Source organism: Brachyistius frenatus, unplaced genomic scaffold (genome assembly GCF_029030835.1).
Source record: "Brachyistius frenatus isolate BFR_SWC_R1_liver_20210118 unplaced genomic scaffold, ASM2903083v1 Contig_23, whole genome shotgun sequence".
NCBI lineage: Eukaryota > Metazoa > Chordata > Actinopteri > Embiotocidae > Brachyistius > Brachyistius frenatus.
Genome location: NW_027210622.1, coordinates 2922858 through 2947679, shown reverse-complemented (window position 1 = coordinate 2947679; position 24822 = coordinate 2922858). Strand labels below are relative to the sequence as shown.

General features: G+C 41.0%; 2 protein-coding genes across 9 annotated transcripts in view; one reads left to right on the top strand and one right to left on the bottom strand.

Annotated features, from left to right (window-relative positions):
• Positions 1-2744, bottom strand: part of kdm4c (lysine (K)-specific demethylase 4C) — a 30789-nt gene extending 28045 nt beyond the window's left edge. For 4 of the 8 annotated variants that reach the window (XM_069697377.1, XM_069697383.1, XM_069697380.1 and 1 more), the window contains exons 1-3: positions 2527-2742; positions 733-899; positions 232-407 (exon numbers count right to left, since the gene is read on the bottom strand). In XM_069697377.1, coding sequence (XP_069553478.1) covers positions 232-407; positions 733-876 — 320 coding nt within the window. In that variant the 5' untranslated portion in view covers positions 877-899; positions 2527-2742. Of the gene's footprint in view, positions 1-231; positions 408-572; positions 622-732; positions 900-2058; positions 2271-2526 lie in introns of those variants that run through there. The other 4 variants (XM_069697385.1, XM_069697379.1, XM_069697378.1 and 1 more) reach the window with 4 other exon arrangements.
• Positions 2745-6680: 3936 nt separating this feature from the next.
• On the top strand, positions 6681-24757 carry ecpas (Ecm29 proteasome adaptor and scaffold). Its single transcript, XM_069697376.1, has 49 exons — positions 6681-6738; positions 7538-7668; positions 7902-8018; positions 8462-8580; positions 8827-8976; positions 9118-9295; positions 9570-9709; positions 9906-9984; positions 10072-10191; positions 10355-10440; positions 10560-10635; positions 10724-10773; positions 10874-10940; positions 11101-11223; positions 11363-11466; positions 11635-11758; positions 11864-11944; positions 12086-12302; positions 12749-12840; positions 13017-13151; positions 13251-13422; positions 13627-13799; positions 13975-14076; positions 14202-14325; positions 15173-15318; positions 15659-15713; positions 15832-15946; positions 16097-16165; positions 16307-16424; positions 16535-16702; positions 16823-16902; positions 17508-17613; positions 17849-17896; positions 18009-18127; positions 18618-18768; positions 18851-18916; positions 19066-19155; positions 19290-19356; positions 19440-19531; positions 19670-19736; positions 19869-20066; positions 21234-21445; positions 21548-21591; positions 21702-21894; positions 21985-22132; positions 22628-22733; positions 22862-22950; positions 23040-23111; positions 23839-24757. The coding sequence occupies exons 1-49, from the start codon at positions 6717-6719 to the stop codon at positions 23976-23978; spliced, it is 5541 nt and encodes a 1846-aa protein (XP_069553477.1). The 5' UTR covers positions 6681-6716; the 3' UTR covers positions 23979-24757.
• The last annotated feature ends 65 nt before the right edge of the window (positions 24758-24822 follow it).

The following is a 24822-nucleotide window of genomic DNA, read 5'->3' as shown; positions in this document are numbered from 1 at the left end:
AATGTCTGACGCAGGCTTTGCAGGTCAAAACTTATAACTCATAAAATCTTGGGAGCCAGGAAATTTTCTTGTGCATGCAGCCTCCTCTTTGCCCTAATTTTGTAATAATTTAGTCATTAGTTGGATTCTTACTATGGCAGCACCCGAATGTAATGTTTGCATGAATGTAGGAGCCCTTCTTCACCACTAATAAAACCAATAACGCACCAAAAACAACTATATAATACTCACATGTCACTGTTAGCTAGTCGCCTGAACTCCTGCACATTAAGAGGTTTCTTCTGGATGTTGTACTGAGTGAAGAGTCCTGACTGACCAGCCACCATCTGCTGAATGGGAGCATCGATCGTCAAATCATCGATATTGTCATAGGTACGACGGGGCTTCCAGCCTTTAGGAGGAATTACCTGAAGAAAAAACAGAGGAGTAAAGATTTATTATGAAAAATAAAACAGGAACACAGTCAGAATGTACAAATAAGGAGCATTTGATTAATAGGAACCATAGGTAGTTAATCCACAGTGTACAAATAGACCTCCACACAATTACTTATATACTTAGATATGTCACACTTTATGTCATTCTTTGCTTTCCTTTTTTCCCGTGATTGACTGAACACACCTTTGGTAAAAAAAAAAATTGTGCATCAGATGTCAAATTTTACAGACTGGGAAAAGCAAAATACTCCGAAGTTGAAATTTTGTCCAAGTTGAGATTCAAATCACCATCTACCTTAGCCAGGCCTGCGCGGTGAGCACCCTGAGACTCCATATAAGCCAGGTACTGGTTGAAGTCCTTGAACTCTTCCATGGTGGGCCTGAAGGTCATTATCTTGCAGGTGGGGTTTGCAGGGGAGTACACCTCTGCTCCCGCCATCCTGCCACCTCGCCTGCTATGATCTGGGGAGAAAAAAAAAAACAACAACAGATAAATATGTGCTCCAATATGATCTTGTATTTTAAAATACTTTCTAAACAGTTATTACAGCAGTTACTGTGTAAGGGAAAAATGCTGTTTGGAAAGAGCCATCACACACAAAATAAAAATCTTAAAAAAAAAGAAAAAAGAAAAGGTACTGTAACTGTCCTGAACCACATGGATGGATGAAAACAGTATTTGAAGACAACTTAAATTTGGTTTATCTTAATTTTCAATGCACTTTAATTATAACCAAATTTATATAACAATATCAACTAGTTTTTTTTTCCTCTTTCGATTTCGCTATATTGTTCACTGGATTCATTTTTAGTCTTGTACTTATTACTGGAAATAATTTACACGGGGACTATGGGCCAGTTGGTTAGGTGACCATTTTTACCACTAGATGGAGGTAGAGATTCGACAAATGTCGATTTGATCCTTTGATCCTTGCCGATGCCAACAACCCCTTTCAGATTTTAGTCCCATCCACCCATCCCACTCCCAACTCTGACTTTACTGTGCACTCAGACAAAGGATCACATTTCCCCCGAGTGAAGTCATTATGATTATTGATCTTATAGTTCTACATACGGCTTACTTCACTGTAATATAGTTGCATGTGACCCGATTATGTAACAGGCAATTAGATGCTGAAACAAGTTTTTGAAAAAAAAAAAAAAAAAAAAAAGAAGAAGAAAGAAATCAACTGCAGTGCTTCAACACAATGTGTTTACAGCCTTACTCTTTGTCCGGATATTAAAGCAATCATTTTAAAACGTGGATAACCTCCATCAGCCATGTTTGGCTTATTATTTAATAAACGTGTGAAGATGCCTGGGCAAATTAAATCTCAGCTGAACAGTTCTTTTACTTGTAACACGAGCGTCTGTAGCTTTGCCCATCTTTGTTGTCTGCCAGCCCGGCTAACTAGCCAGCTAGCCTACGTTTTGTTATGATGCCAAGTAATGGCTGAACAAACAGCGCAGCTCGCTCAGCCCAGCTGATGCGGTAACCTCTATTTTAGATGAGTGGCTCATATGGACTGTTAAGTCGATAAGTTTCCATGAGACCGGTACACGAGGATAGCAGTTAGAAAGGGGGGGAAAAAATCAATTAAAAAAAAAAAGCATACTTAACTATCAAGCTAACCTGGCTATCACAGAAGCTAACTTGCTGCACGAGCCAGTGGGGGTTTAAATGTCCCTCGCAAGGTGGCCGCACACACGCAGGCCCGCACAGCTCCCTCCTTTGCGACTTTGTGTAGTTCAAAAATGATCCGAGTCCGTCCGTCCTGTGATGTGCTCATTCGTCACGAGCATTACAAGTTTAGCGACAGACAAGCGAACAATGACACGACGCACAGCGCGAGCTGTCCGCCGGTGTTGAGCGCGTGCCAACTTAAGAAGCTGGCACGCGCTAACTGTTAGCTGTTGATAGCTTTCGCTAATCCTGCACCGGGAGTCACGAAATACAACGTCGCTGTCTGATCAACCGGGTGCAAACCCGGTTACGGAGGTTCGCCACTGTACGACACGTCGTGCCCAGTAAAGTGAACAGGTTGTTGTTGTTGTTGTTGTTTTTTTTGTGTTGTTGTTTTTTTTTTACCTTGATTATGAAAGACGGCGCCGCGGTGTTGTTGTTTATCCCCTTCCTTGTTCGTCCAGCTGATTCACATGACAGCAGCTGCTCCGGCTGCTGCTTCGTGCCTTGAAGAGCGGCTGCGTCCCGCACCGCCTCGACTCCAGCTCCGCTGTGGTGGATCCGCCAGCCTGCTAAAAACAGGCATGGTCGGCCTGCGGTACTCTTTATCCAGGCACTGTGAGATCTGCGAAGCAGCAGGCGGGTCGATGAACTGGATCGCAGCCAGAGATGCTGGTAGAAGAAAGTGCGCCTGCATGTCCTGCAGAAAACAGTTCATTTACTGGAGGTGGATATTTGTACTTTATTTGAATATTTTTAATTTTATGCAACTTTATACTTCCTCTCTACTAAATCTCAGGTAAATGTTTTAGTTTGTACTCCACTGCGCTTGTCTGACTGCATTATTCAGGAGACTTATACTTTAAAGAATTCAAGTTTTAATACCCTGCCTGTCTCTCGTGTCTCTCAAAATAAGGAGATTTGTTTTATTTAATTTTTTTATATATATATAATAAACTAAGGATGAGATGATCCTTTATGTTTTGTGAAAATGTCCCTTTTTTAACTAGATAAACAAATCTAAAGTCCACTTAGATTTGGATAATGCTGAAAATGCATAGTACTTCTGAGTTTGTTGATTTATAGAGATACATGGAACACTAACGATGTAAGCATGTAAAAATCTTAATTTTTGCGGCCGACATAAAGTAGTTAAACAAGCACAACTTTAAATAACGAAACTGCACATTAATGCAATTATTAATCCAAAAACATAATATATATTAAACACTGACATTGAGTATTTTACTGCGGTAATTACTTTTACTTTGGATACTTTAAGTGGCCTACATTTTGTTGATAAAACTTACATACTATTACTGAAGCAAGTTTTGAGTGCAGGACTTTTACTTGGTAATGGAGTGTGCTGTTGGTCCTTTTACCCAAGTAAAGGACCTGAATACTTATTCCACCACTGTTAATTGCATAGATGCTTCATATTTTATATTTGTTTTAATGTTTTATTAAAGATTTTGTCAGGTCTGTAGCCCTAAAGGTCTTCCAGAAACATTCATACATGTCAATGATGTTTTATTAGAGAAATAAATAGGGCTTTGTGATATGGACAAAGTAAAAAAAAAAACAATATTTTTTTACCATATACCTCAAAATCAATATCACAACAAAATTGTTGCAATGAATGTTGTGCTTTTACAAAATATTTACAAAATGAGATTTTTAATAAATAATCATCAGTGATGAAGTGGCTAACGGGGTAAAGGCAATTAACATAACAGCTTGAACAGTCTGCTAATTTCAGAAAATTATATCACTTTACAGAATTGCAAAGACAACAATGATGACATATGGCAATATTACAATATCCAAAATCTGAGATAACATCTAATCCTCTAGTTTCATATCAGGATATGATATAATCTCAATATATTGCTGAGAAATAGAAATAAATAAACTGAAAATTGAGTCTTGAATCTAAATTTTGCAGTTCATTGGGCACTTTAAGGCAAAACAGTTAGACACAATTGCTTGAACAAAATCAAAAGCTTAAATGAAATGCCAAACAAATTGTTATATTTCTTCAACCTTAAAGCTTTACTAATCTTTAATGGATCGGGTAATGACAGCAACTTTATGGAGTGTTACATTAAAAATGTTAGGCAATGTTGTAAAAGGAAACCTTAATGTTTACAGTGCTTTATGTACCAAGGATGTATGGTTGATGCTTACATTCAGAAGAGGCAGTATAATCGCACACTGTGTTGTTTAAGAGGGTACTTTGGCAACACATGAAGCAGATTAGAGATGAAGAATAAAATGTATGTAAAGAAATTCCAGTTAAATCAGAGTTTAAAACCTTAGTTTGACCAAACTAAATCCAGATTAAACAGATTCAATACAGTAAACTAGTCCATAGTATGCATTATGAATATTTTAGGCATGATTGTGAAATTAATATTTGTGTAGCATGAACATTGTCAGTAAGTATTATATCATAAATAGGCCTGTATGATGTAAGACTATACAATAACTCACCTCTGGCAAAATCCATCACACAACAATAACAGTTGTCTGTGTTCTTGGTTGTTTGTATATACAGTGGGTACGGAAAGTATTCCGACCCCTTTAAATTTTTCACTCTTTGTTTCATTGCAGCCATTTGCTAAAATCAAAAAAGTTCATTTTATTTCTCATTAATGTACACTCAGCACCCCATCTTGACAGAAAAACACAGAAATGTAGAAATTTGTGCAAATTTATTAAAAAAGAAAAACAGAAATATCACATGGTCATAAGTATTCAGACCCTTTGCTGTGACACTCATATTTAACTCACATGCTGTCCATTTCTTCTGATCCTCCTTGAGATGGTTCTACTCCTTCATTGGAGTCCAGCTGTGTTTAATTAAACTGATTGGACTTGATTAGGAAAGGCACACACCTGTCTATATAAGACCTTACAGCTCACAGTGCATGTCAGAGCAAATGAGAATCATGAGGTTGAAGGAACTGTCCAAGGAGCTCAGAGACAGAATTGTGGCAAGGCACAGATCTGGCTAAGGTTACAAAATAATTTCTGCAGCACTCAAGGTTCCTAAGAGCACAGTGGCCTCCATAATCCTTAAATGGAAGAAGTTTGGGACGACCAGAACTCTTCCTAGACCTGGCCGTCCAGCCAAACTGAGCAATCGTGGGAGAAGAGCCTTGGTGAGAGAGGTAAAGAAGAACCCAAAGATCACTGTGGCTGAGCTCCAGAGATGCAGTAGGGAGATGGGAGAAAGTTCCACAAAGTCAACTATCACTGCAGCCCTCCACCAGTCAGGGCTTTATGGCAGAGTGGCCCGACGGAAGCCTCTCCTCAGTGCAAGACATATGAAAGCCTGCATAGAGTTTGCCAAAAAACACATGAAGGACTCCCAGACTATGAGAAATAAGATTCTCTGGTCTGATGAGACCAAGATTGAACTTTTTGGCGTTAATTCTAAGTGGTATGTGTGGAGAAAACCAGGCACTGCTCATCACCTGCCCAATACAATCCCAACAGTGAAACATGGTGGTGGCAGCATCATGCTATGGGGGTGTTTTTCAGCTGCAGGGACAGGATGACTGGTTGCAATTGAAGGAAAGATGAATGCGGCCAAGTACAGAGATATCCTGGAAGAAAACCTCTTCCAGAGTGCTCTGGACCTCAGACTGGGCCGAAGGTTCACCTTCCAACAAGACAATGACCCTAAGCACACAGCTAAAATAACAAAGGAGTGGCTTCGGAACAACTCTGTGACCATTCTTGACTGGCCCAGCCAGAGCCCTGACCTAAACCCAATTGAGCATCTCTGGAGAGACCTGAAAATGGCTGTCCACCAACGTTCACCATCCAACCTGACGGAACTGGAGAGGATCTGCAAGGAAGAATGGCAGAGGATCCCTAAATCCAGGTGTGAAAAGCTTGTTGCATCATTCCCAAGAAGACTCATGGCTGTACGAGCTCAAAAGGGTGCTTCTACTCAATACTGAGCAAAGGGTCTGAATACTTATGACCATGTGATATTTCAGTTTTTCTTTTTTAATAAATTTGCACAAATTTCTACATTTCTGTTTTTTACTGTCAAGATGGGGTGCTGAGTGTACATTAATGAGAAATAAAATGAACTTTTTTGATTTTAGCAAATGGCTGCAATGAAACAAAGAGTGAAAAATTTAAAGGGGTCTGAATACTTTTTGTACCCACTGTATATATAGGTATATACTGTATATACTGTGCATTTTATATTTTTAATGCTATTTTACTGCTATTTTATTGCTTTCTATTATTCTATTATTATTATCTATTGCTTCCTGTATGCTGCTGTAGCGAAAAAAAAAAAAATTCCCCTCGGGGATTAATAAAGTAACTACCTAACCTAACCTATATAATAGAAATAATAGAAAGGTAGCATTGTGTCTTATGGTCATACGGAGCATCAGTGTGAATTGCAGTCATATATGTAGAATTAGGCATGTAATGCACAATTTATGCCTCATTGACGTTAGTTTGATAATTGGTTCGTTGTGATGTTTTCGTGATGTCGCTGAGGAGTGGCAGGGCGGAGTGCAGTTGCGTTCAGTCACCTGAGGGGGCGCTGGTGACGTTCTGCAAACATGGCTGCCCAGGATGAACTCAGTAAGTTTCTTGCTGCGTTATTGGCGATTAATATGTTCAAATTATTACGTCTCTGATGGTAAAAATTAAAAAAAATTAAGAGCATACTGTCTTCATGCTAACGATTAAGATGTTTTTTGAAGTAACGATAAAGCTTCCTTCAGTTAAAAACGGGGGCAGGAACAACAGCTAGCTACTCGGCTATATAGCGAGCTAGAATGCTAACGTCAGGAGGCCGTTTGCCCAGTCATGGTCAAAATGAAACTAACACGTATTCTATTAATATACATCCATTTATCAAACTTTTAACGTGTAGATTTACAACTCGCATATTTAGGACATTTAGGATTAGTTGCGCGGGGTGTCACTGGTAGTGAGAAGCCAGTGGTTAAACAGGGGAAAAAAAAAAAAAAAAAAAACCCGATACAAATACGTGGATAGTCTTGACAGTTGTGGTAGCTAGCTGCTTGGTGAGCCGTGCCAGGAGAGAAGAGGCAGGGCTGGGTGATGGTTGCACCAACACGGCAGCTTGACACGACGACCATATCAGCCAAACTGCAGCAACATGCCTGCTTGTGTATTGTTCTCCGTCTGTATGAAGCTGAAGGTCGCACAGGCTGATTTTGCATGTGGCTGCACAAACCCAGTTGGGTCGGACTTCCTATATTTGAATGAAAGATATTGTGAAATGTATTTGAACTGATGTACGAGCGATCTATCTGTAAGCTATGTTTAGCGTTCGTTCTTGGGGCATGAGAAATATCACCTTGGAAAACGAGACATAAAAGCTGATTATGGTGTTTGAATGTGTTTTTGACAGATCAGCTGGAGCGTGTGTTCCTTCGTCTGGGCCATGCGGAGACAGACGAACAGCTGCAGGACATTATCTCCAAGTTCCTACCTCCTGTTCTCCTCAAGCTGTCCAGCGTTCAGGAGGGCGTGAGAAAGAAAGTAAGAAGGGTGTTGCCTACAGAGATATAAAGATGACCCTTGAGTTTGTGGTCTACAGCCAAACCTCATACAATGTGTGAATACATGTCAGAATCATGACATCAGAAGTTCTGTTCAGATTAAGTTCCTCCTGATGCAAAGATACTTGTAAGGAGCTTGGGTATTTCTCTCTGGTCAGCGAGTCTATCATAATGTACTAAACTACATAATCAAACTTGTGCCTCCTCTGCTAGGTTATGGAGTTGTTGGTGCACCTGAACAAGAGGATAAAAAGCAGACCCAAGATTCAGCTGCCAGTAGAAACTTTGCTGGTACAGTATCAAGACCCTGCAGCCGCCTCCTTTGTCACGGTAAGAATCTCATTTTACAATGCAGGTTGTAAGGGGGAGGATGTTTAATGTCGATTTTTTTGTTGTTTTTTGTCAGTCACTAATTTGCTTTGCTCATGGTCCCAATTACACAGACATTACTGTAGGTAAAAAGGTAGAGATAAGATGCTGGTTGAGAGTACAGTGCAAAATTTACTGAATCATTTTAAGATTCAACACTGGTAAGGCACCACACCTAAATATTAGGTTACTAATAACTTGTTAACTAATGAGATGACTGCCTGTCTGGATCAACGTCTGGGTGCCGTTTATTTTAATGCATATAATAAAAGTGGACTGCTTCAAAGTGAACATGCTCATGTGGGCATGCCACTGATCTTAGATTGATTTTCTTTGTTCTATTACTTTATTAAAATTGGTCTGTTACGTAAGACGGGTGTAGTGATGGTTACATTTATTTACAGAATTTCACCATCATCTACATTAAAATGGGCTACCCTCGTCTGGAAGTGGGAAAACAGTGTGAGCTGGCCCCGACCCTCCTCACTGCCATGGAGGGAAAGCCACAGCCACAGCAGGACAGGTGAGGGGGACACACACACTCAAACTTTTAGTATGTACACTTATGTTTACGTTTATCATAATACTGGATGAAAAGAAGTATGTTTTTCAGATAGACTGTTCATTTTTTCTTGACTGACACATCTTTAAAGGTATGCAGAGATATTACCTCGTTCGTCTTTATTTGACCTGATTTGTTGTTATTTGTCCCTTTGTTGAACTCTCTTTTTTTGTTTTTTTCCTCCCCATCCTCTCTTTGTTCTTTTAGCCTGATGCACCTGCTGATCCCCACACTTTACCATATGAAGTATCCTGCAGACACCTCCAAGAACGCGTCTCCATTTAACCTAACTGAACGGCCAAAGACAGTGCACCTACTGCTGGAGTTCATGTTAGATGTTTTGCTGATGCCCTATGGGTGAGTTCCTGCTGTGTGGATTAAGTATTAAATGACCAAAGCTCTCAGAGGGTCCCACCTTCAGTAAAATTAGTGTAGTAGTTGTTCATCAGAAGCATCTTGAACTAGAGTGTTGACTCGTTCTCTCTTTGACTCTTCCAGGTTTGTGCTGAATGAATCTCCGACTCGCCCTGCTCCATCCTCCTCCCAGGGGAATTCTGTGGATGGGGCAGTGGCTGCAGGTAGCCAGGGTCTCCCCCAGCCTCCCCCGGGGATGAATGTCTATGCTGCCAAGAGGGTGATAGGAGAAGCTCAGTGGAATGCTGAGCAGCTAGAGCAGGTGACTGTAGTTCTGTCTGTCTGGGCAGGTCATTTGCTTGTGTATTCTTACTATGCCAAGCTTGACGCTATTCAAAATAATTAGCACCTCAATTCAGAATGATGTACAGCATTTGTATAATTAGCTTTAAGTACAGTCAGTTTGAAGTTCATGTCTAAACCCCTGTATTTTAACATCTGTAATGGCTTGTAGGTAAATGTGATGCGTGATGCCTAATGTGTTGTGTTTATTTTGAGAACCACCTAATAACTCCTTTTGTACTTGGTTTCAACAGTGTAAGCTCGGCATAGTGAAGTTCATTGAGGCAAAGCAGGTCCCAGAAGTGGAGACGGTGGTTCACTTGGTGGTGGCTTCAAGTGACACAAGACACAGTGTGGCCACTGCAGCTGATCTGGAGCTGAGGAGCAAACAGAGGTAGGTGAAGGAGCTGGCAAACGCACCCGGTTTAAATCTGCATCATTAACTACAAGTCATTCACTTATAATCAGTCCTCTCGCCCAGTCATTTAGAAACTAACTCCCCTATTTATTGGGTAAACCTGGCTGACAAAATGAATGAAAGTGTAAACTTTTATCAGCATCATCAATAATGTACTTATGTTCTATTCCAGCATCATTGACTGGAACAATCCTCTGATTATTAACAAGATGTTCAAGGTGTATCTGGGTGATGTTCCTCTCAAATCAAAGGTTTGTAAACTCGACATTTTATTTTTTACTAACTTGTGATTTTGTTTAAATATATAACTGTATGATACTTTCATTTATGAACTGTAGGGTGGCAGTGTGAAGCAAGAGCTGAAACACGAGCCAGTAAGCACAAGAGTCAAACTGAAGATTCTGCCACATCTTCTTCGGTCACGCCTGGCTGCGGAGTGCTTTCCAGCTAATATCCAGGTACGCATATTGATGCTTGTGGGTACATTTTTAAAATTCTCAATTTTCAAGATGCAGTTTTGCTAATGGGTTATAGGAGTTCTTGCGCTAAGAAATGCTTTTTTTAATCAAGTACCAAGTTTGATCACAACAACTCAGCTAACCAGTTTTCTTTCCTCTGTAGGTTGTGTACGACGGTCTGTTTGGAGCCAACACCAACAACAAACTGCTGTCTCTCACCTTACAGTTTGTCCATCACATCTGCATGATGTAAGACAAGTACATTTTTCCTGTTGTCTCAAAACAGCCAAGATACATTTCTTTCCATAAATATGTGTATGCATTTTGTAAAATATGAGCTTATCCCCCCACCCCCTCCTGTTTTTCAGATGCCCAGACACTAATAAGCCTTTAGGCCTAATGCTGCTTAATGGTCTTACCAAGCTCATCAATGAATATAAAGAGGTCAAATACAAATGACAACACATCCATAAACCTGACTTCATGCAGTTTAGCTTGTTTTATACTTAATAAACCTCATGTTTCTTTGCAGGATCCCAAGTTATTATGTGTTGCCTACTCTGCTGTTGGAAAGCTGTCCAGGTATAGTGAAATAATCAACTTTATTTTCCTGATACATTGCCAGCTTTATATGGGACAACAAAACGCAAAACAATTGAACTTTTTATATAATCTGTTCTAGTCGCATGCCACAGCTCTTCACAAAGGATATTGCACTGGTGCAGCAGTTTTTTGAGTCCATGTGCAAGGTAGGTGAAAGAATCTAACATAAAATGCTCTGAAAACATTACAATATATTTCAGCAAATATAGTTTTTCATCTAATCCTTCTTCTACATTTTTTTTTTGTAGGAGAACACGGTTATGTTTTTTGTATGGATGTTTCTTAAATGTTGCTATCACTCTCCAGGAGGAGTCTGATGTCCGTCTTGCCATTCAGGAGGCTTTGTCTATGATGGTTGGAGCTTATGCTAACCTACAGGGGGCACTGCTGAACCTAATGGAGGCCCTGGTGGCTGCATACATTGGAAAGGTGAGTGAACACTGGCAGAATAGGTGTTTGGTTTAAAAAAAAAAAAAAAAACCCAAAAAAACCGCATGTGTTTTGGCTAGTTTAGTCACGAAGCAATGCAGGAGTCAAATCAAGCACTCTTATTGTTCCTTTGGGACAGCCGGAGGTGCAAGTTCGCCAGGTGGCCATGAAGTTTGCCAGCACAGTGTTTGGTCCTGATCACGTGCCATCAAGATACCTGCTGCTGCTGGCTGCTGGAGACCCGTAAGTTCCACAAACGCAACAAACATAGTAAATAACCTGCAACGAAAATACGCTGTCTGCATTTTAATGAATCTTGAATATATTTGCAATACAAATAAGATGAGCGTTTCAGTGGTGTACTTCTCAGAATGGGGTACGATAAAATTTGTTTTTTTCACTGTGTTGTAGAAGGGAAGAGGTATCTGGAGAGGCCCAGAGGGTGCTGAGGGCTTTTCCTACCAAGAGCTCAGAGAAGGAGGGACCAAAGCCAATGCCCTCCTTTCCTGACATGGTGGCCTACATCCAGGAGAAAGTGAGGCTCCCTGCATGTTTTTCCTTGTCTTCGGGGAAATATGTACCCTTGCTGCAATGTGGTCATTTTTGGAAAATGAAATAATGAACCTCAAATCTTTATTAGGCGGCTCAGAGGCTCAAGACTCCAGCTAAGTACATTGTTGGAACCTACACAATTCCTTTCAACCCGTCTGCATTTGGGGAGGTAAATATTATTGATCTGGACCCTGCTGCATCCATTAATCTTGACATCGGATGACTTTGCAAAATCACAGTGTATTTTTGGAGAGGTAATTTGATTTTTGTACTTCAGTGACCTCTTCATTTGCTTTCCCTGTTTCTCCAGATCATGATCTACCTGAGGATGTGTTTAGCTTACAGTGCCGGGGCCACGCCCATGTCCACACGCTTGTCCGATATGCAGGACGATGCTCCCGCCATCGGCCGCTATGTCCACACACTGCTGTCGTCTGACCTTCAGCCCTCAGTGTCAAAGGGCTCTGAGACAAATCCTGTACATGTCTACATGGAGCTTCTGCAGCAGCTGCTGTCTGCTGTAGGAGGTGAGAAAGCTTCACCTGCTTTTCTGAAAGACACGGTTCCAAAAGTTATTTTGTGCTTGTTTACGAATAAAGTGATTTTTAGTATTGCAGTTTAACTTCTGTTTATTTCTGTAAGTCAAAATCATCAATGCAGTCCAGGGAGTATTGTCAAAGACCAAAAAATATATATATATCTTGAAAATTGTTCATCGACCTCTAAGGTATCTGACTGATTAAAAGTGACAAAAACATTTGTTAAAAAAAGTAAGGTCCTGCCCATGGTGATTTTGTTAAATCTGCTGTCCTCAAAGACTTCAACTTTGATAAAGGAATGTAAATTAAATTTATACCTGATGTACATCAACTCTGCTAGAAGAAATGTTAATATACTTATTAATGTGTGCACTTACTGGTATTTGCGCTTTTAAGGAAGTTGTATTTTTTTGTGCGTCCTAACCTCTCAACAGGAATCCCAGTTATGTACTGTTTACTGGAAGTGGTGTCTGTGTGCCCGGGGAAACTGGCTCCCAGATTCGCTGATAAAATTGACTGGATTAAAGTGAGTATTTGGTTCATGTAATTATTAAAATATGGTATTAAGACAGTGAGACAAAAATCTGCACCGCTAAACAATTAGTCAAACTCAGGTGTCCTGTAATGTTGTCAAAACGTGAGTTTTTCCACATTTCACAGTCATCAGTACACTTAGCTGTAAAAAGAGATGCTCTTTTCCAGAGTCTGATGAACACGAACAAGGAGGACATGAGGGAGCTCGCAGCCCAGCTGTATGCTGTAGTGATTTCCACCATGACTGGCAACGAGCTGGAGACAGCCGTGCGGAACCTGATCAAAATCACCAAAGACAACCATGTATGCCACTCCGTCTCTACACATCAACTTGATAGTCTTTATGTTATAAGTGTTTATCGTTACCCTGCTTAAATCTTTATTGGTTTTGTGAAATCACAGAGTCCTGAGACCCAGCATGGCGCTATCTTGGCTCTTGGCTACATGGTGGGAAGAAACATGAGCAGGAAGAAAGCTCTCATTTCTTCTGACTCCACATACAACACCAGGCAGCAAATGAGCATCACCTCCCAGGAAGATGAGGAACTTGTTGCCATGGCCACAAAGACAATTGGTATGTCATTTTTATTTTTGCATTGATCTCCTATATTCTAGACTTTATTTATTGACTTGGTAGCAATTAGAGTACAGTAAATAAATATTAAATTGCTGTGACATTTTCCCTAGATTATAATGGGTGATGTTTTTTATCCTGTAAAAAAAACATTAACAAACTTTAAGGTAAGGTAAGATAATGTCCTTGTGTATGTCCCTCCAGGTTCCTTCCTGGACAACAGCAGTGCACTGCTGGCTGTGGCGGCCTGTACAGCTCTGGGAGAAATTGGGCGTAATGGCACCCTGCTGATCCCTGCAGACGGTGAGGGCTTCACCAAACTGTCTACCGTGGACAACCTGCTGGCTCGCATCCCCTCTGGAAAGGAGAGCACAAAGGTACACCTTGAACTCCAGTGAAGAAGCGGTTGCTGAGAGATGAGTTCATCATTAGTGCACACTGTTACACTATATGAATGAAATACATCGGGTGTTTAGCTGAAGGATTGGATGGCCCGCTTAATTTTTGTCTTTATTGTCTTGTTTGTGTTTGTCTTTTTCCTTTGTGTTCCAGATGAAGGAACGGGCGATTATGACCTTGGGTTACCTGCCAGTGGGAGACGGAGACTTCCCTCATCAGAAGAAGCTGCTGCAGGGACTCATGGACTCTGTTGAGGTATGCGTAAACATTAGAAGATTTCGACTGTCTAGCTGTAGCTGAAGTTGGTATTTTTTTTTCTACTTGAGCTGTTATGAAGCTTTTAAGTAGCTTATTAATGACAGCTTTTTTCTCTCTCCAAGGCCAAGCAGGTGGAGTTGCAGTTCACGGTTGGAGAGGCCATCACCAGTGCTGCAATAGGGGCCAGCTCTGGAGCTGCCAGAGACCCGTGGACCTGCAATGAGGACCAGTACAGCCCGCCACTCAGTAAGTACTTTGAGTTGTAGGCAAAGGTTTTGTTGCACTTTAATCACTTTTTGTACACATTTGTTCACGCTGGAGTGAAACAGATGTGAATTATAGCAATGATTGGATGAGGGCATTTCTCAAGTTCACACAAATCTGATTTGGTTGTTGAGTATGTGTTAAGGCTGACTGTCCACACTGCAGATTTTCTAATGATCAAATGTCTCGGTCCATATCTTGCATTGTATCATCCATCCATTATCGATACCCGCTTTATCCTGAGCGGGTCAGGGGGTGGGGTGGGGGGGGGGAGGTGGGAGGGCTGGAGCCTATCCCAGCTCACATTGGGCGAAGGCAGGGTTCACCCTGGACCAGATCACCAGTCTATCACAGGGCCAACACATAGAGACAGAAACAAAGACCATTCACGCTCTCATTCACACCTAAGGGCAATTTGTAGAACCACCAATTAACCTGAGGTGCATGTTTTCGGATGGTGGGAGGAAGCCCAAGTACCCGGAGAGAACCCACGCAGGCACAGGGAGAACATGCAAACTCCACACAGAAATGCCCAGGCCTGGATTCAAACCCAGAACTTTTTTGCTATGAAGCGACAATGCTAACCACTGCAACACTGTCGCATTGTATCAGTGGCTGTTAAAGTGCTGACATGTTTTCTGTCTAGCAACTCTGTATTGCCGTAGTCAGATATGAGATATGTAAAAACTAATTCGCCTGAGCAGACATTTACATAATAATCCTCCATTTATATCTAAAAATCAAATGCGTCCTTAAGAAAATTTAAACAATTGTCCTTTTTTCTTTTTTTTTGTCCTTTAACCATTTCCAACATTTCCTTCCCTGTCAGATGTGAAAAACAGTGATGTGGTTCCTTGGGTGCTCAACTCCATCCTGTCAAAGTACATACCGAGCCAGAACCCCCACATCCGGCAGGCAGCCTGCATCTGGCTGCTCTCCCTGGTCAAGAAACTCGGCCATCACAAGGAAATCACGGTGCGTATAGTGCAGCTATATGACTCTGAACACCTAGAACATAAGGTTTCACAAGTCAAAGGACAAACAAGCCTAAAAATGTTCCATAGAAATTCTGTCTGACCGCTTTTCAGATTAGCTCTTCATCGACCTTATTAGATCCTCAATAAAAACAGAATCATCACTAACTGAGGGCTGCATCTTGTTTTATCTCAAAGAATGAAAACCATCAGTATATGTGCATAACAATATTTAGGGGTGGGACATTCAGACTTGTGCAAACTTTTTCATTTTGTGCATATGTCAAATCACTTGGATTTTAAATACAAATCATTTTCTTCCTTTTTCTTTTCTCTCACAGTCCCATTTAAAGGAGATTCAGGTGGCATTTATCTCTGTTCTCTCAGACCCTGATGGTAAGTTAGAGTCCAGTCTAACCTGACTGATCAAATATAAAACAAAAAGCCACCACTTTGCACCCTTTCCTTCTCTCTTCATCATCTCTCTCTTTTTTTTTCTTTTTCTTACATCTAGAGTTGAGTCAGGATGCGGCATCTAAAGGCCTCGGCCTTGTCTATGAGATGGGAGGAGAGGGTGACCAGCAGGAACTGGTGTCCACCCTGGTGGAAACACTCATGACTGGCAAAAGGTGAGTGAATGGTTGAGTAAAGCGGGAGGGAATGAAAAGAGAGAGAATCAAAAGCCAAGAGTTTCATATCTGTAGGGGAGAAAAGGGAAGAGCGCAACATATGTGGCATTGTGAATATATTATCAAATGCTTATTTATTTTTGCAAACAGAGTGAGACATGCAGTCTCAGAAGATACAGAGGTGTTCCAAGGAGAAGGTTTGGGGAAAACACCTGACGGGTAAGTCATGTCACCATCAGCAGACACCTTTTGCTCTTATTTTAGTCCTGGTACAATGAAAATTCTAAAAACTGTTTAGAATTCTGAGCATGTTTTTGTGGGTTTCAATGAATCCTTTTCTCCTTCTTGTATACACAACAGTCACGGCCTGACTACATACAAGGAGCTCTGCTCTTTGGCCAGCGACCTGAACCAACCAGATCTTGTGTACAAATTCATGAACCTGGCCAATCACCATGCAATGTGGAACTCGCGCAAGGTATCAGGCTCATACTCAATAACATCTTCCCTTTTCCTGACTTTTTGATGTTGCCTCCCCCCTCTTGACCTTACCTATAATTATTTATATATATAATTCTCTCCTTTCAGGGAGCAGCTTTTGGTTTCCACATGATCGCAGCCAAGGCCGGGGAGCAGCTGGCGCCGTTCCTGCCCCAGTTAGTGCCTCGTCTGTACCGCTACCAGTTTGACCCCAACCTGAGCATCCGTCAGGCCATGACCAGCATCTGGGATGCCTTGGTCACTGATAAGACCCTGGTAGGAAACCAGTACAAATACAATCCCAAATGTGAAAATGAATGGAAGTATGCATGGATGCAAAAGACTATCACCATTAGAAGAAATGTGTTTATGTTTGCTTGTTCTGATGTTTTCCAGGTGGATAAGTATCTTAAGGAGATTCTGCAGGATGTCATTTCCAACTTGACCAGTAACACCTGGAGAGTGCGGGAGTCCAGGTACAACAAAAATACACGCAGAGATACGTCCTACACTTCCTAAGAAACTTAATACACCTCCTAGAAATATACGGTATTAAGACTGATCATTGACTGTGAGGGCCTACTTGATTTTTCGTAAATGCTTTCATTGGACTATATGTTTTTTTTCATTATTATTATTATTTTCAAATAGAAACTAGTGTATTGAAACAGACAACAGTATTTGTTGTTGTTGTCTTTTTTTACAGTCCTTTTTGAAGGGTTTATCTGCAAGAGAGTCTGTGTAATGACTCTCTTGCTAGCAGCCAAAAGTATTTGAAAGAGATCTTTGTCCTGTGCCGTGAAGTTATCTGGAATCTTTTCCAGGTATAATGTGCCAAAACGGCAATTTACTTGTATTTCAAATTTATCCGGAGGTCCTCTCTAATGGGCCTGAACTGTTTTAATTACAGTAACTATTGGACTTATAATTAACCATTTCAATGTGACCCCCATAATTATTGTATCTAATAATTGAGGTCTTCTGTTGCATTCAGTGCAACTTGTTTAGAAAAAGAGTGAGCTAGCGGCTCACATTCTTGTATGAAAGTAATGTGTTTTTGATTAATGGTATTTAATTTCAGCTGCCTGGCTCTGAACGACCTGATTCGCGGGCGTCAGGCTGATGATCTTATTGATCACCTATCTGAGATGTGGGAGACACTATTCAGAGTCCTTGATGACATCAAGGTAAGAAGGAAATAATCAGAAATCAGTGTTGCTTTCATTTTGCAGGCACCAGAGGAGTGATTTTGACTTGGGTCATTTGTTCTGACACATTGCAAAAAGCCCTGTTCAGTAGATAACATATACTTGAATACAGTGAAATAACTGTAAACACATTAGAAACATGCAACTAGTTATTTTTTTATTTTTTTCTAGTTTTTTTTTTAAATGAGATTTTGACTTCATGTTTTCATTTTAGGAGTCTGTGAGGAAGGCTGCAGACCTGACACTGAAAACACTCAGTAAGGTAAAGGCTGTTTCTCACACAGGGCGGGCCTTTGTGTATATGCTTGTGTTAGTTTGTGTGCACATACCATATGTGTATGTCCTGTCCATCAACACTCTGCGTCTCTGTCCAGGTGTGCACTCGTATGTGTGAGTCTTCAGGCTCTGCAGCCCAGAGAACTGTGGCGGTGATGTTACCGACCCTGCTGGAAAAAGGCATTATTAGCAATGTCTCAGAGGTTCGAGCGCTCAGGTAACATTTTCCTCAATGAATGTGGTCTTAGTTCTTGTGTGACATTATTCCTATATTGAGAATAATGTCGTATTGAGGACACTTGTGCTTTATGTCTGGGAGTTAAATACTTGTTGCAACATCTTTGCAATTTGGGATTGATGGCTAACTGGGTTTTGATATTGTTTTGGAGCTTAGCAACTTTGAAAGTTGTGTTTTCTCACATTTGTTCAACCACAGCAAAATCAAAATGGATTTTCAACAATTTACAGTTTAGCTTCATATGATCCTGCAAAGATAACGTTGGGTTATGTCAGTCTGTTTACTCGTTAATTGCTCATTATTTTCAGTAATTGACACCTTTTATTGATCAAAATCCCCAAACCAACAAGAAATGTATCATTTAAATCTATTTAACAAGACATGGTGTTCAGCCATTACATTACTAGGTCATCATTTTGTTCTGTGTCTTGCTCGTTCTCTCTCAACCAATCTGTTCTCCTCCTGCCAGCATCCAGACCCTGGTGAAGATTAGTAAGACCGCCGGAGCCAGACTAAAGCCTCACGCTGCCCGGTTGATCCCGGCCCTGCTGGAGGCCCTGAGCACACTGGAGCCTCAGGTCCTCAACTACCTCAGTCTCCGAGCCACAGAGCAGGAGAAGGTAACCTCAGCCTGTAAGCCTGTCAATTTGTCACAAGTTAGAGTTCACATGGTCATTAGTTGTGTTCATTCTGCCTCTCCAGAGTGCCATGGATGCAGCCAGGCTGAGTGCTGCAAAGTCCTCTCCAATGATGGAGACTGTTAACATGGTAAATAAAAAATTAAAAAAATGCCTTCACATGACCTCTGAGTCTTTAGACCTATATTGTAGGTTTTATGGGAAAGAATGTGAGATTTCTTACAGGACATCATAAACGCCAGTGAGGTCTGTTGTGTAAGGATGTGTCCCTGTGTGCAGTGTCTGCAGCACCTGGATGTTTCTGTGCTGGGGGAGCTGGTTCCCAGACTCTGTGAGCTGCTTAAGAGTGGAGTGGGCTTGGGCACCAAGGTACAACTCAGTCCTGCAGTCATGAATTCATTTGTTATTGCTCAGATGACCTTCTTCTTTGTCTTCTTATGAATCTCTTTTACATCCATTCACCTTCCCTTCACACGCTGGCTCTTTTTGACTCTTTTTCTTAGGGTGGCTGTGCTAGTGTAATTGTCTCCCTCTCAGTGCAGTGTCCCCAGGACCTTACTCCATACTCAGGTGCAGCACAAGATTTCATTTGTTTATGCATTGTCTGTTTGGTGCAAGTGAACTAATCATGGGGATATTTTCGGTGTTTTCAGGTAAACTGATGAGTGCCCTGTTGAATGGCATCCATGACAGAAGCAGTGTAGTACAGAAAGCATTTGCTTTTGCTCTGGGACATCTAGTCAGGGTAAGCACTACTTTTAACAAGTAATCTTCTGACAATTATCACACCACAGGATTTCTCAATGACTGGGAATAAAATAATGGTTTGTTAACATTTTAATCATTTATAAAAAATTATCTGGATGTTTGTTTTCTCTATCAGACCGCAAAAGACAGCAGTGTAGAAAAACTACTACTGAAGCTCAACACCTGGTACTTGGAGAAAGAGGGTGAGACGGCATGAAATATATCATTACCCTCATTTTTAAGTCAAAGTTGTTTGTGCCTTAAACTCAATACTAACTTCCAGACTACACTTTCCTCTTCTTTCCGCCTTTCCTCCCACTCCTTTTTACTTGCAGAACCTGTGTACAAGTCATCATGTGCGTTGACAGTGCATGCCATCAGCCACTACAGTCCAGATGTGCTGAAGGGCCATGCAGGAGTGGCCCTGCCACTGGCCTTCTTGGGCATGCATCAGGCTCCAGGTCCTGATGAGGAGAAAGGGGAGAACCATGATGCCACGCTGTGGGCTGAGGTGTGGCAGGAGAACGTTCCAGGTGAGGTACACCAATACAACATAAACTAGAAGGGCAAACCTCCACCAAAGTCAATAGTCCACTCTACTATGGTATTCAAATCTTCAACTACAAACCCTATACATGTCTAGATAGAGTTCCAAAATTTAAGAATAATGTTAAAATGCCTTGTGCCTAGTTAAAGCCCTACATCTCAGCTGTTGTACCAGTTCCTGTTCTGCCCTGTGAAACTGCTGTCCCCAAGTGCTTCATAACAACTTCTTGTTGTATTAAGTTTGAGCAAGTACATCTCATCTTCTATCTCAGAGAATTACTGGTACCCGTGAATGTGGACTTTGTTATAGACTTGGCGTATTTCTAGAACGGACAGTTTTGGCAATATTGAGCTTTACCGCCATTTACTGGATTCTAAAATGTATGGCATTTAGTAGGCCAAATATCCTATCTTGCAATGTTAATGAAAATTAAAAACAATTTGTCTGTTTGCCTCAAAATTCTGTGGGTTGTTCCTCGGCTCGTGCTTCACCCGTTCACCAGTGCTGTGTACCAAACAACATACTTCCTGTCATACCCTAACAAATAGTGCTCATCCATGTTGCTGTGTAGTGCAGTAATTATGACAGAGTAGTGTTTCAATCCACACACTGCCTCTCTTCACTGGCTGGAAATGACCTCAGCATGTTAATACGTCACCCGCCAAAATATATGTAGCTTTAATTATTTTACTCAGAAACTAATGTTTTTTTGTTTCCTGTTTAACACATTTAATAAACACACTGATTCTTTTTTCCAGCAGCAGTAGTGGAAAAAAAACAACTTTTGTGTGGTGTTCAGCTGCAGCTTCCTCAGAGCCTTAATTTGAAAATTCTTCACACCATTAACCCCGCCCCTTCCTCTACGGAGCCAAGATGGTGACTGTTTAGGGTGGAAAGTTGTCCAGCATTTCACACTTCTTTTTTGGTGTGTTTTGAGTGCATCATCCTGGTACTTGTGCACTGCATGTTTCTGTACTTGACAAAGTGAACGCACTTATGCAGTGTTAGTGCACAAGTGCACCATTTGGAACACAGCACTAGTTTCATTAAAATCGGGTCCGAAGTTTTAGTAAACATCAAAAACATAACTTCCTTGGTTTAGGTAATACAAATAATGCATTATTAATTAATCAAAACTTTTCTTTGATATCAGGAAGCTTTGGAGGCATCAGACTCTACATGACTGAGCTGATTACCATCACACAGAAAGCACTGCAGTCCCAGTCCTGGAAGATGAAGGCTCAGGGTGCAGCTGCCATGGCAACTGTTGCCAAGGAACAAACAGGCTCATTAGTGGCACCACACCTTGGCTTGGTGCTGACAGCTTTGATGCAGGGACTATCTGGACGCACATGGGCTGGAAAGGTAATTATTGTTAACAAAACCGTGGAACATGAAATAAGAAATAAATTGTTGGGTCAAAAACAGAATTTTGGTTTCATATTTATGTTTTTGCTTTTGTTCCAGGAGGAGCTGTTGAAAGCCATTGGATCAGTAGTGTCAAAATGCAGGTGAGATGTCTTGCACGACTTTTTCCTATTGCTGCCAATTTTATTTGGAACACAGCGTTCACTTCCTGTTCTTTATGCCTTATTGCTCCCATTCTTCCTTGGGCTTTTAGCGCAGAGCTAAAGAAGCCTTGCAGCGGCCAACCCACCATCTCAGAGGTGTTGGAGATTGTTTTGAAGGAATGCCGCAAGGAGAATCTGGTGTACAAAATGGCAGCTCTGCGTTGTGCTGGAGATGTGCTCCGCAGCAGCCAGGAGGACCGTTTCAGCGACATGGCAGACATCCTTTTCCCTTTGATCAAGAAGGTCAGATTCCATCTTCATCTGATATCAGCTGTTATTTAATGGCATTTTAAAGACGCCTTTTTAATGGTGCTCAATCTGTCTTCCCAACAGAGCTGTCCAGAGAGTGGTGGTGCATCCCCAAGGTCACTGGAAGATGATGATGATAAAGATGTGAAGGAGAAGGAGCTGAAGACTGACGCTCTGCTTTGTGCTTTTGAGACGCTTGGAAAGAGTTGGCCCAGAAACACACAGACTCAGGGTACGACATTTACATATTATGCAGTATATTGCTTCAGTTAAATATGAATCCTGTACGCTGGTTTACGTTCCCACAACAATATTATGCATCAAGGTTTGAGGTATAAAATCATTTCCTTTTTTTTTTTCTTTCTTTTTTTTATAAGTCAAACAATGTGCTGGACCATCCTTCCTCTTTTGAATCTTGAGCTTGCATCCAAACCTGAATGCAATGCTCTTCATGTACTGAACTGAATAGATGAAATATTTGTATTTATCTTTAGTTATTTTGGTTTCCCTTTTTTTATACTTTATTACACTTTAACATGTGTTTTAGGACCGCTCATGTTGCTGTACTCACCACTGACAAGGCCCTACGACTTTTGTGTCATTCACAATTAACACTTATGCTCTGTGTCTGAACTACCTTGATATTGGGCTACAGATGTAGGTGGGCTGCTGGGGGACGAAGATGTGGCCTTCAACGTGTAATATTCAAATCATTGTGTGTCTGTAGCACGTTTCCAAGTGGAGGTGTGCAGTCTAATGTGTGAGAAGCTCAAGCTGAGCACCTGGAAAGTCCAGCTCGGAGTTCTACAGTGCATGAAGGCATACTTCCAGGGGTAAGGACCAAACAAAGAATAGCCTTATGAACCTTTTCTCATAATTAATCAACTTTTAAATTAGTTTTGAACCCCAAGTTATTCAGCTGATAAAATGTGTCTCGTTAACGTTCGTTCGTTCTTTCTAGGTTATTGCTGCTAGAGAAGGGCAGTGAAGACTTCAATGCTTTGTCACAGATCCTCACAGAGACCTGTGCCGCTCTCACATACCCTTTAGGTAAGACCCTCACTATTTCATATTAGTTTAAATTATAGTGTCATGTTGTTTGTGCATTTCATCACCGAATCCGTTGTCCTTCTATCCAGAAAACAAAAGTTACTCCTCTGTGAGGACAGAGGCCCTGTCAGTAGTGGATCTGATCGTAAAGAGAACTGGAGGTAATTATTTATTGCTCTTATAAAATAATTTATTGTTCTTGTAATGGAGCGGGTTTGTGAAATGGAAGAGCCACTATTTCTGCTGAGGCAGCTTTTCTATACTGTTGAATTGTATATTTATACTTTTTCAGGCATTTTAAAGGGAGTATATCCTCAGATCCTCAAATGTCTTGCCATTTTTTTTTTTAGAGCAGTCAGGCAAAATCTCAGTGTCCGTTACATTATATTACATTACATTTCATTTAGCTGACGCTTTTATCCAAAGCGACTTACAATAAGTGCATTTCAACCACGAGGGTACAAAACCCAGAACAACAAGAATCAAGAAAATACAATTTCTTCAAGAAAGCCAAACTACAAAATGCTATCAGTAAGTGCCATTTTAAGTGCTACTAAAGTTCTACTGTTCAAAGGTAATCATCACTTTTGTCCAGACTGCAACATCACAACAAATCTTAGATTGAAATTTTGTGCAGACATTGATCGTTCCCATTAACAAAATATATCCTAATGACCTTTGTGATGCTCTCACTTTTCATCTATGTTTACTATGAAGACCATATTTTTTCATAACTTGTAGTTAAATATCTGAACAACTCGGTTTAATTTGAATTAAATGTTTTTCTCATCAGCCTGTGTCTCCTATTTAATAAATGAGAGTTGCTACGGTGGTGAACATAAACCTGGTTACTGATGAAATATTCCTGTGCATGTCTGCTATTACCAGAGAGCGAACAGTGGGACTGTGTGTCTGTGAAGAGTCGGGAGCAGCTGCAGCGCTCGCTGTCGACGCTGCAGTCAGACAGCAGACCTGAGCTGAGGGATAAAGCCCAGGAGCTGCGCCGACACATCCAGAGTCAACCCTGAGCTCATGGCTCACTGAAACACAATACAAGAAATAACAACATTTGCTTCTTTTTACATTTCTGTCATTGACACAAACCATACATTAGCACACTCCTCTGTCTGCCCTCTTTGATACAGCTGTCTTCTGTTCAACAGATTCTCACATCTCTCAGTTGTTGCATTAAGTGTCCATATTACCTGTGAGCTGTGATGTTGGCTCGTGCTGCTCCACTCCAGTACACTGATTCATGTTTGTGGCAAAGCCTGACCTTGAACAGACTGGAATGATAACTTGCTCTGAGTCTGAATTCATGGTGAGAGTTGAAGGGCAAGGCTGATTTTAATGTGTCAAGTTGTATTGTGTTCATTTAAATGGACAGTAAGTTGATAATAAATGCTATATAAACCAATGTGTTGGGTTTGTGGACACTATCTATAGCCCCAAAATGGGGAACTTTTACTACTGTTGTGGGTTTGCCTACTTATTAAATATCAAAACAACAGCAGGTTGCACACCTTATCTGACAATAGTGTGACTGCAACATCTCATGGTCACTTTTCAGGGGTTGTGGACACTTGATTCCACCACCACTGCTGAGAAGTGATGAAGGAGCGGAGGTACTGGAGATCTACTGAGTGTGTCCTGAAACTGGTGTTCTTTGTCCTGTTTGTGATGAATGAGAAAAACGTCAGCCTATTTTGTGAAGTCTTGAAAATAAAAACCTGCTGGTAACTTCAAAGTGATGCTATAGTGGTTTGAATTTGTCCCTGATGAAATAAAACTCCCATGACAATTTGAACTGATGACTTTCTTTTTGTCTTTGTTCATGTCAGATTTGTTAGCTGAGGACCCAACGTTGCCTCA

Coding starts and splice junctions, on each gene's coding strand:
- ecpas (XM_069697376.1), top strand. CDS start 6,717: ATGGCTGCCCAGGATGAACTCA. Junction 7,669..7,901: donor AGGAGGGCGTGAGAAAGAAA/GTAAGAAGGGTG, acceptor CTCCTCTGCTAG/GTTATGGAGTTGTTGGTGCA. Junction 19,532..19,669: donor CTCTGGGACATCTAGTCAGG/GTAAGCACTACT, acceptor TTTCTCTATCAG/ACCGCAAAAGACAGCAGTGT.